Source organism: Myodes glareolus, chromosome 6, assembly GCF_982192425.1.
Source record: "Myodes glareolus chromosome 6, mMyoGla1.1, whole genome shotgun sequence".
In the NCBI taxonomy this organism is placed as follows: Eukaryota; Metazoa; Chordata; class Mammalia; order Rodentia; family Cricetidae; genus Myodes; species Myodes glareolus.
The window spans coordinates 84,177,174-84,197,005 of NC_142031.1; the positions used below are offsets into that span (position 1 = coordinate 84,177,174).

Consider the following 19,832-nt stretch of genomic DNA (forward strand, 5'->3'; position numbering starts at 1 on the left):
GAATTATAACCACTAAATAAAAAATAAGCCAGAAGTCTATAGTGATAAGAATAAATCAGTGAATACATCAGAGGTTTGGTGAGGAATGGTCTCAAAATATCCCTACACAAAGTGTGTATCAGTTACAAAGGGAAAAAAGATGCTTATATCAAAAACCACAAGTATCCTCTTCCTAGGTTACATTCCGTTAGTAGAAGGCTACACTAAGATATTTTGTCTCTCAATGAGATGCAGTATAAAGTATAATATTACTTGGATGATATTCCTGCCAGGAGGCCTCAGGTTAACTGTAAGGTAACATCACAGCATCACAGGAGCCCTCAAAGGCTTGAAGACACTACAAAGTAACTGGTAGGGAATATTTCAAAGTATGAGGCTTTTAGAATCCAGGAAAGCCTGGAACATTGCTTCAACTAGAAGAGACTGCATCTCACAGCTACCTGTGTTCTGGTGAGACTCCACAGAGGCCTTCCTCAGCACTGCTGCTGAAACCTTAAAAGGCTTCAGGTCTGCCAGGAGGAGCAAAGTGATAGGTCAGGACTAACTCCCTGATACTGACACTTTTATTGTGATTTATATATTATTCTCTCTTGGAACTGCAGGCTAAAGTATTTGGGGTGAAGTTCCTGTCTGTCAGAGTCAAAGACAAAGCAGTTTTGTGTTCCTTTTGTTTTACTTGCCCTGTGCCTTTCCTGAAGTGTGAGATAGCCTTGAGAAGAAAGGTCGGACATGTAGGTCATATATATTATATAAGTTTTTAATTTCAGGGCGGTTGCAAAGAAGGTTCATAGTACAATCCAGAAAATTAAGAAGGAGGGGAAGATGTCTGACTGCTTGCTAAAAGCCTTGTTGAACTGTAAAACATTTGAAGAACTAGAACATGTGGTAAGAAACTTTATCTTTTAATGTAATGCATAATTATGTATGACTTGGGGATCTTTTTACCACCGAGGGAGAACACGCCATAAAAAGCTAATGCCATTGGCCACTGTTACTTAATTCATCAGGGTTTTTGTCCTTTAGTCAATATATATTTACTGAATACCTTTTCATCTGTGCGAGGAACTTGGGTTTACACATACGGTAGTAAACAGTTCTTGCCCTCAAGGAATTTCTTGTCAGATAAGGAAGTAGAACAGGTTGTTAAAGCATAGAATGCAAAGGAGATGGCACAGCCGGAGATTAAGACATGCGTTCTGCAGCCTGTAGTTGGCACAGCTGCCACCATAATTGCTTGTTGGTTTCACGTCTGTGTGCTCAGTCAACCATGGATAGAAAATATCTGAAGAACATTGTCTGTATTGAACAGGTACATACTTTAAAAATGTACTCTCCCCTAAATAACGTATGCTAACAAATCTGAGTTATCTAGAGGTGACTGGTGTTGACAGGAAGCAGTACAGAGGTTGTGTGGAAGCACCACACCATTCTCCATTGGGAACTTGCTGAGCACAGAGGCCAGGCCCTTATGGGTTCTGTGGTTGGCTTCTATTAGAAGCTATGAGCCGGCAAGAATTCATGAGCTTGTCAGGGTTAACCACTGGGCAACTATGAAGAGAATCTGAAGGTTTTGGTGTGCGGATCAGGAGGAAGAAGGCTTGGTGAGTGAGTGAAGGGTAATTCAACTTGACATCCAGATGAGGAGGTTTTTAGATGAGTAAATCCAAGCAAAGAACTAATTAAGAACATAGAAAATTACAAAGATAATTCTGACACATAACACTCCTGTAATCTGAGTTCATCTCTGAGGGGAGAGGGCAGAGCAGAGAGAAGGGTGTCTGTGTCGTTCTCAGCATGTCCTCTAGCCCTGTAGCCTTGTTTTAATTTTAGCTTTGAAAACAGACTGCCATTATATATTCTCTACCTTTTCCTTTCTAGTCTGCTCCATATAAAACGGGGAGCAAAGGCACCAAAGCCCAGAGAGCGAAACAGCTGGGACTAGAAGGAGCAGCGCGGATACTGCTGGAAAACCCGGGACAGCTCAACCTGTTGTCTTACGTCAAGCCTGGTGTTAAAGGTACTGGCTCCCTACAAGGCGTCTGCCCTGCTGATGCTTAGCTTTTAGAATGCACACATTTACATTAAACCCATCTTCACTAATGGTCATATGGATGTCTAGTAACAGCAGGGAAAGAGCAGGTGATTCTGACAGACAAGTCGCCCAGCCTTTTGCTTCCGATGACCTCCCCACTCTAGTCACTTAGCTGTCATGCCTCTGCCATTTTCTTTCTGCATTTCCAAGTATATTCTCACAACACACATTTCCCCAGTTCCTACTTGGTCCTTCTTAATGTCATCTTTGGTCAACAGAAGGTCTTGGTTTTATTATTAATTTATTAATCTTTTAAGATAATTGACATTTTACCTTTAAATGAAACCTCTCCATATCCCAAGATTATAAAGATTCTCATTATCTTTCAAAGCTTTTGTTTTATTTCTGATTTTTTTTTAAAAAAAAAACCATGTAACTCAGATCTCTTCAGAAAGAATTTTAATATGCCTGGCATGCACAAAGTACAAAATGGAGCCTGTTCTTATGTTTCTCTTTCTAAGTAATAAGGAGACTTTGTCTAAAATTTGCTTCCAAATATATTCTGGCCTTTGTGGGTGAGAAAGAGTGAGACAGGGCACAAGAAAAAGATCTAAAAGATTATTGCTTTTTGGAAGCTTACTATTCAGTCTGTACTAGAATTTGCAGTTTTCTTGCCTCATCTTCAAAGTGAAATTATAGATTTCTCAAAAAACATAGATTCTTTTATGTTTAAGTAATTATATATATCAAGATGTATAATGTTTTGAAATATATGCAAAATTAAGTAATTTTTGTAGTCAAACAAAATTGACCTGAAATGAAATTAATATGTGTACTGTCTGACACAGCTTACTTTTTTCTTCTTTTGGTGATAAGAGCACCTAAAATTTATTTTCTTAGCCAAATGCTAATATGCTATATAATGAATGAAATCCTTATGCTGTACATTAGATTTCCAGGCTTACTTAGCCCATACAACTGCAAGTCAACTCCAACCCTAATCTGTATTTCTCCATCCCAGTTCTAGTTTTTCTTTTACTTTCTGTTGATCCTTTAAATTGGGAGACTCACACATCAACAGGGGGCAGTCTGTGATAACAAAACCCATGCCATGTCCATAATTATAGAGAAATATATCAGTCATATTCCAGAAAATGTGAATTTATGATTTTAAAAATTGAGTATGTGTGTCTGTAAAATACAAATTATCTGTTCACAGAAGCATGTACATTTTAATTTGTTTGAGAAAGGATAGTAATGGAAAGAATTATTTGAAGTTAGAGATGGATTAAAATAAATACAATCCAAATGTGTTTAATTTTTAATGCTTATTTGTAGTTGTATTTTCAATGATTTACATTTAGTTTCTAAATTTCGATTTGCTCTACGTTGCTTCATTAAGTTACACATTTACTCTCTGGGAAGGGTGCTGGGGCCAGACCCAGGTCCCTGTGCATGCCTTTTCTCCTGCAGACCCAGGCCTTCCTTCTGCTGATTGCATTTCATATTTTAACTGTAGCTGAGCCTGAGTAGTCCAGCCTTTAGATTCATTGTGGTGGTAGGGGCGGTCTGCCCACCACAGAGAACAGCTGCAGAGATTTCTGCCTATTGTTCCTTGTGGCCGATTCTTTGCCTTCTGTTATCCTGTCTTCTTTGGTACAGTGGTCTCTTTGGTTCCCAGGTATACTGCATTCCTGTCAAACAGGACTTTGATAACCACTTCTCTTAAAACAAGTTTTTTTGTTCTTTGACAGGTTCATCTATCTCCACCCACCTCCCTCTTCTCACTGCCCTGGCAACTCGTCAGCGTGTGCTCATCCCATCTTCATCCCTCATGTTCCCTCCTTTTACTTTTGTTGCTGTTTTTGGTTTGTTGTTATATAACTTACTGTGTCTGTTACTGCTCCTTCTGGAATATTGACTGATCTTCTTGGCTTGACCTTGTGCAGGGAACCATAACAGCAGTGAGTTCAAGAGTACAGTGGCCATGTTATGTCCCAGACTCAACATTTCACAGCCCTCTTTCCTCTCTGCCCCCTTTCCTGTTCTCTGGGATTTGTGGGGTCCTTTTAAGGTGACACACTCCACAGTCACTTACTCTCAACGCTGTGATTAGTTAGGAGTCTCTATGAGCTTCAGCCCACTGCAAAGATTCTTCTCTGGCCAGAGTTAAAAGCAGCACTATTCTATAGCATAAACATAAATCCTGTTCCATATCCCTTTTAATTGTCACATATGATGATGTATGGGATACATGATGGTTGACACCAGGTAGTGACATTTCTGATCATGTGACTAGCTCAGGGCCACCATTGTCACTGTGGTTCTCTCTCTCTCTCTCTCTCTCTTTTTTAAAAGATGATTTTATTTTTATTTGTATGTGTCTGCACACATAAATGCAGGTGCTTGTGGAGACAATAGGGTATTGAATCCTCTGGAGCTGGAGTAACGGATGCTTAGGAGCCTTTCAACATGTGTGCTGGGACCTCAGTTCTTGTCCTTTGCAAGGGTTGCAAGCGCTTTTAACCACAAGCTCTCTCTAGCTCCCCATGTCCTTTTTCTCAGATGAAATTATCCTGTCCACAGCCTTTTAAAAAAATTATTTAATTTTACAAATAGTGATAATTGGTTTGTCACTGTAATTCTTTTTTCCCCCCTTTCAAGACAGGGTTTCTCTGTAGCTTTGGAGTCTGTCCTTGAACTAGGGCTCTAGACCAGGCTGGCCTCGAACTCACAGAGATTTGCCTGCCTCTGCCTCCCGAGCGCTGGGATTAAAGGTGTGTGCCACCACTGCCCGGCTGTTTCTGTGGTTCTTACAGACACAGCCGGGTGGGACTTTCTCTTAGTTTTATCTAATCTCAAATACAGAGAATTACGCATAGTTCAAATAACTATGTACTGTGTTAGTACTTTTCTGTTGCTATTATAAACACTATGATCAAAACAACTTCTGGGAAAGAGAGTTTGTTTTAGCTTGCAGTTCCAAAGGGATGAGAGTCTTTTATGGCTAGACAACTTCAGTAAGACCAGAGCTCACATCTTCAACCACAGGTATGACGCACAGAGCAAACTGAGTGTAGGATGAGGCTGTAAACACTCAAAGCCTGTCCCAGTGAGTACTTCTTCTAGCAAGGCCACTAGCTGGGGACCAAGAGTTCAGATGCCATGGGAACATTCTCTTTCAAACCACCACATGCTGCTTTTTAAATTTTGTTTGAAATGTTTCTTCCTTCTCACTTCCCCCTCACTCTTCATGTTCTACACATATACATGATCACTCTCAATTCTATTGCCATGTTTTTTTTTAAAAAAGAAATACTTTATTAATGCCCATTATTCTTCAGAGAAATATTTTTGAAAGCCAGATATTTTGGTGTTTTTTTTCTCTTTTCTCTCTTAGTAGTAGACATTTTTTACTTTCTGCAGACTAAGAACTTGATCTGAATGAAGATCTATACTGTACCACAGATGGGCATTGTCCTGGGATTCAAGCATCTCTGTGTTGAAGGGCCTGATGGTGCTGGTACTGTGAAGGCCTAAGTACAGATGAAAGAAATGCTGGCTTTTTAAATTTTTTGTAGTCACAGTTGTTATTCCAAAACGTCTCATCCTGTTACTGTATAGATTTTATTATTTGATTTTTCTGGTTCACTGTTCCTTCTTTGTTCCTTTTTTGTCTTGAGATGCTCACCTTGAAGCCTGTAGTCAGCTTAAAAGCACAACTGGGAGTGGGGCTTTTTCAGACATGTGGACAGTGTTTCCAGTCTTTTTGGCTAGAGCAGATAGGCATACAGTAGGAAAGACTGCCCAGATGACTTATAATTTCTGCCTTCCTCTGAGAGCCGCTGCTCCAGAGAGGTAAGATGCACTCTTCCTAGCAGTGGTTATACAAAGCTTTTGTCGGTCATCTGCATTGCTCCTGTCATCTAAGAACCTGCAGCTTTGACCCAAGGACAGTCCTTAGACTATGGTAATTTTAATTATGAAGATTCGCTGCGTGTGTGAGACTTTCTAGGGGTGCTCTTCTCCGTGGCAAGGCCCTTCTGTTGCAGCAGACTTGCCCTTTGTTTCGGTTCACTGCCTTCAGTAGTATTTCCCTGTAGACCGCTTGTACTACTGAGCTGTTGCCCTGGTGGTGTCTTCTCTGTGTAATGGTACTCGGAGGTGCTTGGGGCTCCTGTCACACGAGTAATAAAACCCAGACCCCAAAACCAGAAAAGCAAAACAGCCAAGCCATTAGAGAAGTCTTACCTCTCCCAAGGCTGCGTGACCACAGACTGAGAGGACTAGCCAACAGAGCCTCTCCTTCTGTTTAATATTTCCCAGGGCATGGCTCCCTAGTACTGGGATTAAAGTGTGAGCCGTCACCACCTGGATTTGTTTCTGCATTGAGTTTTTGTAGCCCATGGTGGCCTTGAACTCACAGAAATCTGTTTGTCTCTGCCTCTCAAATCTTGGGATTAAAGGTGTGTACCACCAGTGCCTGACTTCTAGTGACTTAGCTTTGCCCTTCTGATCTTTAGGCAAGTTTTATTTATTAAAACATAAATGAAATATCACTATAGGCTCTAGGTGTTAGTGCAGAGTGAAGAGTTTTCTTAGCTCAGTATCCATCCAGGGAGAATAGTAATGTATGAATTCATATTGTATGCTACAACCATTCTAAATTCTTAGCATATGCAGGTTTCCATATTATAGAAGTAATTTGTCACTAAATTCTTCCTCATATAGAAAGTCTTCTAAAGTGTAAGTAGAATTCTTAGTAATTTCAATTCATGTTTCTTTAAAGTAAGTACTACTTCAGTATTACCATAAATTTTTATAACTCAACCAAATAGGTATTTTTGTCTTTATTAAATATGCTAGAATAAGTTTGTCATGTTTTCTCTTTTACTCATGAAAACTGTGATCCCAAAAAAACATACTTATGGCATTTAGTGCTTCTGTAATTCAAGCCTTGATGTAAATCCGCAACAGCATAATTCAAATGAAACAATGAAGACAAGAGAAATGAAAGAACACAATGCAAATACTCTCTTGTCTGCGTTGATACCCCAGGGGCCGCACTGTGTTTAAATTGGTGCTATTGCTTAGCCAGTGGAAAGTGCTTGCAGCTATTTCACGGACTGCCTGTAGACGTTTCTCCGTGAAGACGAATGTCTGGGACTGTCTTTATGAAATATGAGAAATTGAAATGGATCACTTACAACCTGGAAATGCCTCATGCTAAAATATCAATGTTAATAAAATTGCTTGAAAGGACAAATTTTTGTAACCCATAAAATTTCTTATCTTGGGTTGTGATTGATGCATACATGTTTCTTACAACATTTAATCTTTGTAACTAGATGAGGGAAGTAATGATTACTCAATAATTAAGGGAAACTGAGGCAGAGAATGCAAATTAACCTCTTCCAGGTCCCAGAATTGGTAAGTGGTAGAGCCAAGAGCCGACCAGCTCTGTGCTTACCAGCGCAGTGTTAGGAAAGGCCCTACATATTGCATCTAGAGCTGTGCTGCTTTGGGTGCAAGTGAGTCACTCCCATGGTATTTTCTTTCCTAAGTTTGTTAATTTAAGTTTTTATATTAACTGGAATTTAATTTAATATGTCTAATTATAGACCTTACAGCCAATCTTATACTTTCTGCTTCTGGTCTCCTTCTACCCTCCTAAAGGCCTCTCCGAACTCAAGGATATTGAGACAGGAATACAACACATTTTAGCAGACATGATTGCTAAAGACAAGGACACGCTTAACTTCATTCGGGACTTGTAAGTATTTTTTTGTGGGGGCACTTTCTGTTTTGTGGGATTCACGCTATTAAGGTCCCATGGTTAGTGCTAACCCAGTGTTCATTTAAAACTGGTCTTCAGGCTTTTCCTTTTTAAACTAAATTTGCTCAGACAGTAAAACCATAATGTGTAAAATCGTTAAAGTTGTTTTTGTTTTTAATTTTTAAATTTAACTACATTGGTAATGTTTTGCCATGGGTGTCAGGTCCCCTGGAACTGGAGTCACAGACAGTTGTGAGCTGCCATGTGGGTGCTGGGAATTGAACCCTGGTCCTCTGGAAGAGCAGCTGGTGCTCTTAACTGCTGAGCCATCTGCCCAGCCCAGTTAAAGTTGTTTTAATTGGATTATGGTAAGAGGGCCTGGAACTCTGATCCTCAGATAATCCAGTGGAGGCTCTGATGAATACAGTTTAACCCGTGCTCGACAGGATGTTATTTGAGAGGGGTTTGTGTTCCTTTGGAGCAGGTAGCATTGCTTTTGTTATGCGTGCTCAGTTTGTTTTTTTTTTTTTCTGGGATTTACTGTTCTGTTAGTTGGTCTTGTGTCACTGTGGTGAGATGCCTGATGTAAACAACTTAATGGAGGAAAGTTTTACTTTGGCTCATGGCTTCAGAGGGCTCAGGCCATCATGGTAAGTGGGTGTGGTAGAGCTGAGCAGTTCACATGATGGCAGCAGTGCTAGCTGGCTTTCTTCCTTTTCCCCTTTATTCAACCACCTGTGTGGAATCCATCTTCCGTCATGGGATGGTGAGTCTTTCCCAGTCCTTTCCCTTTGACAGTACCGTCACAGGCATGCCAGTGTCCTCGGCGTGCCTCACTAATCTCTTGGGTGTTCTAAATCCAGCTAAATTGATAAACCAATCATTATGTCTGTGTTGGGTTGCCTTGACAATGTTTGGTGCCAGGTATGGATGAAAATACTGATCCAAAGTGCATTTGAGCTCTTGGAGAGGACAGCTTGGCTGTGGCATCACAGTGTAGTTTTAGGAGGTTGGAGTGTTTTGTCAGAGCTTACTTGGGATTACAGTTTTGATCTCCTATAAAAGAGCCTTTAATCCTAGCACTGGGGAGGCAGAGGCAGGATACTGAGACAGAGGGTTAGGGCAGTGGTACAAAGACAGACACTGCCTTTTTTTCTTTTTTAACTGATTTTTATTGAGCTCTACATTTTTCTCTGCTCCCCTCTCCTTCTCCCAAGGTCCCCATGCTCCAAATTTACTCAGGAGATCTTGTATTTTTCTACTTTTCATGTAGATTAAATCTATGTATGTCTCTCTTAGGGTCCTCATTGTTGTCTAGGTTCTCTGGGATTGTGATTTGTGAGCTGGTTTTCTTGATTTATGTTTAAAAACCACTTAAGAGTGAGTACATGTGATAATTGTCTTTCTGTGTCTGGGTTACCTCACTCAAAATGATGTTTTCTAGCTCCATCCATTTTCCTGCGAAATTCAAGATGTTATTTTGTTCTGCTATGTATTGTGTGAATGTATCACATTTCCTTATCCATTCTTTGGTCGAGGGACATTTAGCTTGTTTCCATGTTCTGGCTATGACAGACATTGATTTAAAGTCACTTTCTCCCCCCCACTTTTTCATTCTCCCTCCCTCCCATCGTCCCTCTCTCTTTCTTCCTTTCTGTTTATGGGCCAGTTTTATAGTTTTGGTTGTAAGCCTACCATTTAACAGCTGAGCCATCTCTCTGGCCCAGTGGCTCTCAACCTTTCTAATTCTGCAACCATTTAATGCAGTTCCTCATGTTGTGGTGACCCCAACCATTTGATACCTGATGTGAGTTGTAATATGAATATCTAATATGTAGCTCCAAAAGGGTTGAGAACCACTGCTTAACCCAGTGTTCCAGTTGCCCATATTGTTCTGGTACTCCTTTGCCCTTCTTATTTTTCCGTTGACAGTGACTCCCTAACTGACTAGAGCAGTGTGACTAGATGATTGGTTTGATTCCTACCAGTCATTTCAGTATTTTGTGTTCACAGATATTATCTGAACTCAGGCATTTTGGATGGTTTGTTTTGATGCATAGATTGATCTTCAGGGTATATGCTAGTATGATTGTTTGTTTTGAGACAGGATTTCCCTGTGTAGTCCTAGCTGCCCTGGAACTTGCTATGTAGACCAGTCTGACCTCTAACTCATACAGTTCCCCTGTGTTGAGATTGAAGGTGCAGTCTGGCAGAGCCCTTTGAATGGGATAGTAATGCCAGTTTCTTACTTGGGCATCATTAGCCAAATTTCATTTTTCTTTCCTTCATTTCATATAAACTTATAAAATGTAAGGCACACATAAATGTTTTTTTTTTTAATATTTGTATATCTGATCAGGTGCCAACATAGATACATTTGTATCCAGTCATCTCTTGCAAAAGTATCCTCAAAGAAAGTAAATGAGAAAGATGTTGGTAAGTTTCAACTTTACCAGAACTTTTCCTGCAACATAAGGAACATCCACCATCACCAGGTAAATAAGAACACTGCCTCCGATAGTAGTAATAATGATAATACTTTTATTAAAAATTTAGATGTTTTATGCCAATTATTTTACTAGTTTATATAAAACTTGTAAAAATATTATATTTTCTGACTTCACAAATGGAGAACTGAAGACCCTGAGAAGTCAGTGACACTGGAAATTCTTTCTAGAGCTGACAGTGTGACAACCCACATCACTTGCATCTGTCTGGTGAGGTCTGAAGCACGATTAATAAAAACCCAGAGACAGAAATTAGGGTTCAACCTGAAGGTCAGAAAAGCAAAACAGCCAGCCACTGACTCTTACCTCTACCTCAATCTGAAATGACGATCCTGCCTCCAGGTATCTCAGAATGAGACTGCGTGACTGAGAGAGAGCTGTCCTCTCCTGTTTTATATTTCCCTCTAGTGCTGGGATTAAAGGTGTGCACCCCTACTGCCTGGTTTCTATGGTAAATTCGTGTGGCTACTGAGATTAAAGGTGTGTGTCACCACTGCCTGGCCTGTAAGGCTGATCAGTGCGCCTGTTTTACCCTCTAAACTTCAGGAAAATTTTATTTATTAAAATACAAATGAAGTATCATTACAGAGGTCCATTAGACCCTACTTTCAGTGTGCTTAGTGTGAACACAGACCATTCCCAAGACAATTACAGTCCAATGCCTAATTTAGAATATAGTATATATGGTCTCATTTGGTTTCATGAATCATACATAGTCATTATACCTCAACCTTCTGATTTCATTTTTTAGCTTGTATCTCCCTAAATATCTATTTATTTATTTTACTAAATGTGGTCATAGGCAGTGTACTGTGCAGAATGTAATTTAAATAGCACAGTCGCAGGAGAGGTGTTTCAAGAGAAAATTACAATGTCCTGGTTTTTCTATTTACATATATAGTTACTATAACCAGTGTTCTATATTTCTTTATATGGCTTTGAGCTGTAGGTTAGCGTTTTTCATTCTAGTCTTAGCAACACTAATATTTCATGTGGAGCAGGTCTACTAAAGTTAGACTGCCATAGATTTTATTTTGCTGGGGCGTTATAATTCATTTTTCTTTTTACTGTAACTGTTGTAAAATGTCTACAGTACAAAATGTACACTCTTCACCATGTGTATGACATTTAGTGACTCACAGTGTTGTGAACTGGCTATCCCAAAATTTGAATGCTGTTTTATATGTGAGAAATCTGATGCCAGTCTAATTCTCTGTGTTCTATGGATGCAAAAATGTCTTGTGTTATTTCATTTATTATTTTTGTTGGTTTTATGTTTTTTTTTGAGAGGCAAGGGGGTGATTTGAATTGGGAGACTACCTGTATTCTCCCAAGGTGAAGGTTCTCATGAATCATTTTAAAATAATTTTATCCCTGTCTACATTTTACAGCCTGTGTAGAGAGGCTAATAAAACATGTTAGAATTCTTTACCTTTTGTATGATAATTAATTATTTGATTATTACAGTGTAATTTTAAATATATGGTTATGCAAACATGAAACTTACTTTTTTTCTTATTGTAACATGATTCATTCATCCCACAAATATTTCTCGAGTATTCATATTGTGGTGGATTTTGAAGTACGATGATGACATGGGCACTGTCCTTGAAAAGTTGAAATAGTTCATTATTTTTTAATTACACTTTTTAACTTTTATGTGTATAAAATTTTTTGCTTGCATATATGTATATGTACCACATGGCATGCCTGTTTGCCTACAGAGGCTAGGAAAGGATACTGACACTGGATTTCCCAGAACTGGGGTTTACAGATGGTTGTAAACCTCTATGTGGGTGCTGGGAACCAAACTCTGGTCCTCTGTAAGAGCTGCAAGTGCTTTTAACCACTGAGCCGTCTCTCCAGCTCCATTACTTTTTATCTAAAGTTGCTTATTTTACTTTTTTGTGCCCTGGATTTGTTATAGGTGATGAAACACATAATTTATAAAGTTTAGGTGTAATGGAGATGGATTTACTTAGTTTTAGATTACAAATATAGGATAATAAAATAACGACTTGCAATATTACCCCCAGTGAGGGCTGAGGGTATAGTTCTGATAAAGTGGTTGCCTAGAGTGTGGGAGGCCCTGGCTTCTGGCTTCTTCCATTCCACATCACACACACACACACACACACAGACACACAAGCAATATATATCTAAAAGCGTATCAGTGATCTTATGAATTTACTAAAATTCATTTTCAAGAGTGACTTTGGTATCATATTTTGTCTCTGTGTGTGTATGTATTTAAACAATATTTTGTTTCATACATGTCATATCTGATTAGTGAATTTATGATTGATACAGTCTGCTGGAGATGATAGTACTCAAGCCTGAGAAAGTAGAGTTCTTTTAGAATGCTAGTTTGAAAAACACTCTGTGTTTTAAGGACTTTTTAGGTTCTTGTGTGCCTGAGGGTTGCTGCTGGGTCATAGCTAGTCTCTAGTGTCTGAGGTCGTGAACCCTACTTTTTATCATCTTCCGTGTGACTATGCCAGCATATAATCCCCAGAGACGGATGGACAACGTGCTGACAGGCCATGGGAAAGCAGCTCTGCCGTAGCTGTCGGTTGTCCATCATCCCGTCTGCATCTTCCTTCCGTTCTTCTGCGAATTCACCCTTAGCTCCTGGCTGTACACCTCGTCCTTTGCATTCTGCCAGGACAGCTTGCGTTCTTATTCTTTTCTGTTGCTTCTCTCACTGTTGACCTACTTCCTTTGCTGCAGTTCTGCCTTCTGTCATTACATAGCTGTAGCTTCAGTTTCTGCCTCTAGCTCTGATTTCTATGTTTAAGAAGATGCATTCAGCTCTTCGTTTATTGAGTGCTTTCATCAGAAAGGGCTGCTAGATTTTATTGGATGTTTCTGAATCTATTGAGATGACCATGAGCTCTTTTTAATCAATTGGCATAATTCAGAACATCAGTTATAAAAATAACTAAAAAGGTAGTATGTCTGCATGTGTTTTTTCATGTGCCCATGTGCATACCTTTATGTGGATTTGGGGGATCTTAACTTAGGTTCTCATGCTTGTGTAGCACACACTGACCCAATTCCCAGCTCTCATTATGATTTTCTTTATAGGAGAGATGTATCAGTTTAAGAATGTAAAAATTGTTTTTGATACATTCCTTTGTAAATAAAAAATAAAAATGATACTGTTCTTGGCTAGATAGATGCTTAATTTGTTTTTATAAATATAGACTGGTTAAGTTTATCATTCTTTCATTGATTATCAGTCTTTGCCATATGTTTGTGTCAGATTCTGGCCATTAACCGTGGAGAGAATTTGAAGATACTGACAGTGAAGGTCAACATTTCTGATGGAGTGAAAAACGAGTTCTGTAGGTGGTGCCTACAAAACAGGTATGTTTATGGCTACCCATAAAATTTGCTTTCTAAAATACTGTTCTGGTATTATTGTATATTGATATGAAAAGATGTATATTATTAAAAAAAGCAAGTGACAACAATGTATATTTCCATTTTGCATTAAAAAAAAAAAAGTATGGGACAGAGAAATTGCTCAATGGGTGATGGTGCTTGCTGTCTGAGTTTGGGCCCTAGTAGGAGATTGCCAACTTCCAGAAGTTGTCTTCTGTGTGTGTCTTTATTAGATGTATAAAAAGAAAGTATGATTGAGACATATACCTTAATAGGGAATAATCTGTGAAGAGAGTAAGAGATGATTAATGATGATTGTCTTTGAAGAGAGGACTTTTACTTCAGTATAGTCATGTGATTTATAAAGTGGCCATTGACGAAACATGTATGTGATTTTGGTTTTGTAATTATTATGGAGTTGAAAACTTCCTAATGCTTACTGAACACAAGATTAAAGAAGCAGCAAGAAGAAAAATATTTGCAAGAAATGAAAAGAACGCCCCAAGAAAATTGATAGTGAATGGTGCTGTAGCGGCTTGGGTAGGCCTTACTGGACTGCTCAGAAAGTGTGAAAGCATGGACCACAGCATCAACGGCAGCACTGCCTCAAGGAGAGCCTAGTAGGCTCTTGGGAAGGCGTTTAGGGAGAGCTTGTTGTCGTGGATAACAGGTGGTGGCAGCTCCTAACATCTTACAGCCACTGAAGACCCTCCACTGACAAGATGCGGAGGAGGAAGCAGCAATACTGTTGGTTCTGACACAGTGTAGCACTCAGGTAATATGTGAGTTTTTAACCAAAAATAAAAAATAAAAAAGGAAAAATAAAACCTTTGAAGTAGAAAAAACTTATAGAATGAGAGTATAAAGGAAATATGTTTGTGTAGCTTTGCTGTATTTCAAACTTTTATTGAAGAAAGAAAAAATTTGGTACAACCTAAGTGCATGGTATTTTAGAGTCATGAGTCATGTTCTTAACCTGTCCCATCACTCGGTACTCACTGACTCACCCACAGATACTTAAAGACTTGCCAGCTCTATGTGAGGAAGAGCCTGCATAAGCACACTGTACTGTACATCTCTATACCATACTTCTACTGTGCTTATTCTGTGTTTAAATGTGTTTAGATTTATAAATTCCATTTTGTTGTACTTGATGCAGTATATAACTTAGTGACAAACTGTGTAGATTCACAGTCTGCAAGCCATAGCCTATCCATAGAGGCTCATATAGGCGCACTCTGTGATGTTTGCACAGTGACATCATCATTTAATATAGTCTTCAGAACCCATCTTTATTATTAAATGATATGTGAAGTACCTTGCTATGCCATTTGAATATTTTATAGAACATGCTTTTCCTTGTGGAAAAACAAATTAACAAAAATGTCACCTATACATTCATGCCTGATATGTTATTTGCTAAAAATTGAAACACTAATGTAGTTTATATCATATTACAGTATAATTGAACAGATTATATGTGATTTATGTAAAGTATGTTGCACATTAAGGCTATTGAAATAATGATTAAACTTGCCAGATGTGTTAACAAAGGCCTTAAGCAACTTTTAGAATTAAACTTCTCATCTGTTAATAGAACCTTTGAAGATACCAGCTGTTTGTATAGTTTCTTGACTTTTAGTTTAAGTTTTGCTTCATGAGTTTGAGTCTCAAAACAACCTATTTGATTGCTACAGCAGATTTTATAGCTACCATTTGGTTGAGAAAGCCAATGCAAAGACATTAAAGTGACTCAGATTGCTGCTGTTGTGGATTTTGTATATGCTGATTAGTAGCCTCCTTGGGAGAGCTTGCCAGGAAATCTATTGAAAAGCTAGATCAGATGTTCTTTAGGAATTGACACTCTCCTCCAACATTGTTCTTATATTAGTTCGATGGAAGTCGGTTTGCTTAAAACCAATTCCACCACAGACCAGCTAATAATGCTGTGAAGGCAGCTGTCCAGTAAAATAGGAGTCTGTGTTAGTAGAGAAGTTGCTTAAGCAGTTATGCTGCATCCATACTGTAGCATTCTGTGCATCTATTTTGAAAACATTGAGTTGGAGCTAAAGTTGAGATAGAAATATATAAGGTTAAAAAGACAGTTTGTTAGCACTCAGGAGAATGAGGTCAAAGCCATGAGTTTGTGGCTAGTCTGGGCTATATAGTGAGATCTTGTCTTAAAAAGAAAAGCTAAACCAAACCAAATACTACCACCAGCTCAAACCCAAAACAATGCAAAGATGATTTGTAGTAACCATTTATAGTAGGATCTCACTGGTTATGAGTAATCTGCTTATACGCTAGAAGAAAATATCTGAGACATTAATAAATGGTTTACTCCTTAGCTCTGGTGTGAGATTTTTAATGTTCTGTTTTATGCTTTTCTGTATAGTTATCATTTTTGTTTTTCAGATAATATATTTTATTTATCTGCTGATAATTTCATATATTTATACAATGCATTTTGATCATATTCTCCCATTATTGTCTTTCTTCAGCTTCCTCGAGTGTCCCCTACCCCATCTTTCTCCCAATTTCATGGCCTCCTTTGTTGTTATTAGTAACCCTCTAAGCCAAACTCGTGCTTCGCATATGAACATGAATGTGGCATCATGCATTGGCATATCGACAGCCTACCAGTGATGTCCTCAGAGGAGAGTGCCTGCCTCTCCCTTACAACCATCCTCCTGTGTACTCCTCCAGGGTTGGGGCCACTCCCTATTTTAAGCTTGAATTTGATGTGTGCAGCACCATGTCATGTTTAGCAATCAACGTTTCACAGCTCTTCTCCTCATCTCCTAGCTTTTACTCATCTCCCTGCTCTCTTCTGTGATGCTGTGTGAGCCCTGAATCGGAGAAGTCAGTATAGTTGGTCGTCTACAGCTGAGCAGTCACAGTTGCTTAGCTTGGCGCGTTGACCCATTCTGAGTTTCTGTGTTAACCACTCCTGTCTGCAAAAAGAAGTGTCTCTTACCAAAGTTGGAAGCAATTATACAATGAGAATAAATATATGGTTAGAAGGCAGTTTGGCATCATGACCATTTACTGTAACAACATTAGGTTCCGCTCTAGGGCCCATGATCTCCTTAATCATAGATTTTTTGTTCAGACATGAAAGATTTATGTTGTGTTTTCATTTTCCTTCAGTGCTGGGATTTTTAAAAATTTTCTTCTTGATTTCTTTAATGTAGTGAGGAGCTGCGGGCAGGCCTGCTTTTCATCCTGCCCAGCTCCCGCACAGCTAGCTTAGCCCCAGAAATAATAACACATAAGTTGTATTCATTTAAATACTGCCTGGCCCATTATCTCTACAGAGTTAGTTACTGGCTAACTCTCACATCTTGATTAACCCATTTCTAATAATCTGTATCACACCATGAGGTGTGGCTTACCGGGAAAGATTCAGCATGTCTAACCTGGTGGCTGGCTCCATGGCGTCTGCCTCAATTCCCTCTTCCCAGCATTCTGTTCTGTTTACTCCGCCTACCTAACTTTCTGTCCTATCAAGGGGCCAAGGCAGTCTCTTTATTGACCAATGAAAATAACACAATAGACAGATAACCCTCCTCCATCATTTCCCCTTTTTCTGTTTAAACAAAAAAGAAAGGCTTTCATTTTAACATAGTAAAATTACATATAACAAAACAGTTATCAAGCAAGAATTACAGTCACAATATTTATAACTATATCTTTATCATAATAATGGAAAACTATAACTATGACTATCCATTCTTCAACTCCATCAAAGACTCCAGAAGGATATATTACCTAAGTAAACAAGAAGTAAGCAACTTCCAAAACTCTAGAAATGACAGAGACATCTCGCTACCTGTACAGTCACCCAAAGTTCCTCTGTACCGTTGGGGTATCCATCTTCAGCCATCAGGCCCATAGTTCCAGCAGACATTTCCATGAAGCAGGAACTTTTAAAGACAGTTCAGTCATTATCTACTGTGTCCTGCAGAATGTGTCGTAGACTCTTTCATGAATCAGGAACCCCGAAAGATCATCTCACCTTTAGGCAAGTTCAGCAGTCCTCTCTCTGTGGGTTCTCTGTGTCCAGTTTATACAACAGTCCAGGCAAGAGCAGTTTCTTGCCCAAATGGCTAAACAACTCCATAAGGAGCCTCTTCGATGCCCATCTTCCTCTTAAAGTAGATTGGTGCTGCCAGGAGCAGACGTGTTTCATTGTCCTAAGTTATTAAAACATTAAATGCTATGTTCTGTAGTCTTTGAAAGATATGAAGAATGTCTCTTTGAAATATATCTATGCACATCTAGAAAATCAGACTAACATTACTACAAGCTTGACTATTATCGATGATTATCCATTAACAACCTATATTTTTAGTTATACATTGCATTTTTAAATGAACTACACAATCAAAATCAGAAATATATACACATATAACAAAATTGACCTTAAAATCCATACCAATGCAAATTATTCATATCTATATCATATCCCCCTTTAAATGTAAAAGAACATTTATAAGCAATATTTGGGAATATGGACGTAGTTATTTCTCTCCAAACTTCTTCCTGCTGTATAGGGGCGCAGTTAATCAGGTCTTTCATGGTATAACCTGTCTGCCAGGTTCATCTCAGTTGGCAGTTGAGTGAAGTAATTTCTTGAAGGTGTTCAAAGCAACCTTTCAGGAGGACGTGGTCTATCATACCATATTGGGATAGAAGTAACCCACAGGGTCTCATCCTCTGTGAAAACAAAAGAAGAATCTCTTTTCCAAAGTATCATATCCTTACATCCAAATTTCGAAGTCAAGGTATTTTCAAAATATCTATCTTGGATTAGTTCAGCAGCATTTATAAACAAATATCTTTTAGCAGCAGCTGTTGCTCCTTCCTCAGCATTCAAACAATTCAAAGAGAGCATAATAGCATACAGTATCAAGATTCTCTGTGTATTTTCCATCTTTATGCGGCTTTATTTTAACTTCTATTTCTTTTATTTTTACTTTTACTTTTTGACACAGGTTCTCTGTATATCTTTGTCCTGGAATAACTCTGTAGACCAGGCTGTCCTTGAACTCACAGAGATCTGTCTGTCTCTGCTCCCCAGTGCTGGGATTAAAGGCGTGTGCTACCACACATTGAACTCAGAGATCCTTCTGTCTCTGCCTCCCAGGCATTGGGATTAAAGGTGTGTGCTACCACACCTTGAAGTCACAGAGGTCAATCTACCTCTACCCCTTGAAGTCACAGAGGTCAATATGCCTCTACCTTCCGGGCATTGGGATTAAAGGTGTGTACCACCACACTTAACTACTCTCTTTTTACTTTAAGAACTTTAACTTTTATCCTACATTTATTTGTAACACACTATAAACCATTTAGAGGGTTTTTTTTGTCTTTGAATCTCTCTTTACTGTATATCTCTCCTTTTTTCTGACCACATGAGCCTAAAACCGTGGCTTTGACGGCTGGATCTAGGCCATTTCTTAGCTTTTCAGCCTCATGGTAGAGGTACTGCTGAAGCCATTTTGATTGCCACAACTCTATGGCGTTTCAAGGTCCCTGCCAGCAAGCAAACTGGAGCATTTTGCTCACAGACCACACTCAGTAGGACTGCCTGCCTAAAAGAGTCAGAGTTTGCCCTGGCAGGACAGCCCAGAAAACCGGCATTTTAAAACAGCACAGCTTTTTCCTGCTATGACTGAAAACCGAAAAGCATGCATTCAGCTTTTCATCAACACAGTTTAAGTGTTTCATGGCAGGACCTCTTAATGAGCTGCAGGGTTTTGCAGTTAAAGCTGAGTCAGGAAGCCTCTCTTAGATGAGAGCATTTGCTTGCCTCTAGCAAGCAGAGCAGACTCGAGAAATTGCTACTACCAAGAAAACATGCTTTACTCTATTCTTTCCCAAGCTTTCTCAGGCTTTCTGTGGATTCAGTTATCCACGTGGGCGCCATCTGTAGTGAGGAGCTGCGGGCAGGCCTGCTTTTCGCCTCACCCGGCTCCTGCACGGCTAGCTTAGTCCCAGAAATAACAACACACAAATTGTATTCATTTAAGCACTGCCTGGCCCATTATCTCTAGAGAGTTAGTTCCTGACTAACTCTCATATCTTGATATTAACCCATTTCTAATAATCTGTATCACACCATGAG

The 19,832-nt window shown here is 39.1% G+C and overlaps 1 protein-coding gene across 3 annotated transcripts in view; it reads left to right on the forward strand.

The window, feature by feature from the left end:
• Positions 1 to 19,832, forward strand: part of Srbd1 (S1 RNA binding domain 1) — a 179,327-nt gene that overhangs the window by 21,643 nt on the left and 137,852 nt on the right. For all 3 annotated transcript variants that reach the window (XM_048416098.3, XM_048416099.3, XM_048416097.3), the window contains 5 exons: positions 768 to 885; positions 1,879 to 2,017; positions 7,709 to 7,805; positions 10,168 to 10,303; positions 13,581 to 13,684. In XM_048416098.3, the coding sequence (XP_048272055.3) occupies positions 768 to 885; positions 1,879 to 2,017; positions 7,709 to 7,805; positions 10,168 to 10,303; positions 13,581 to 13,684 (594 nt within the window). The remainder of the gene's footprint in view (positions 1 to 767; positions 886 to 1,878; positions 2,018 to 7,708; positions 7,806 to 10,167; positions 10,304 to 13,580; positions 13,685 to 19,832) is intronic.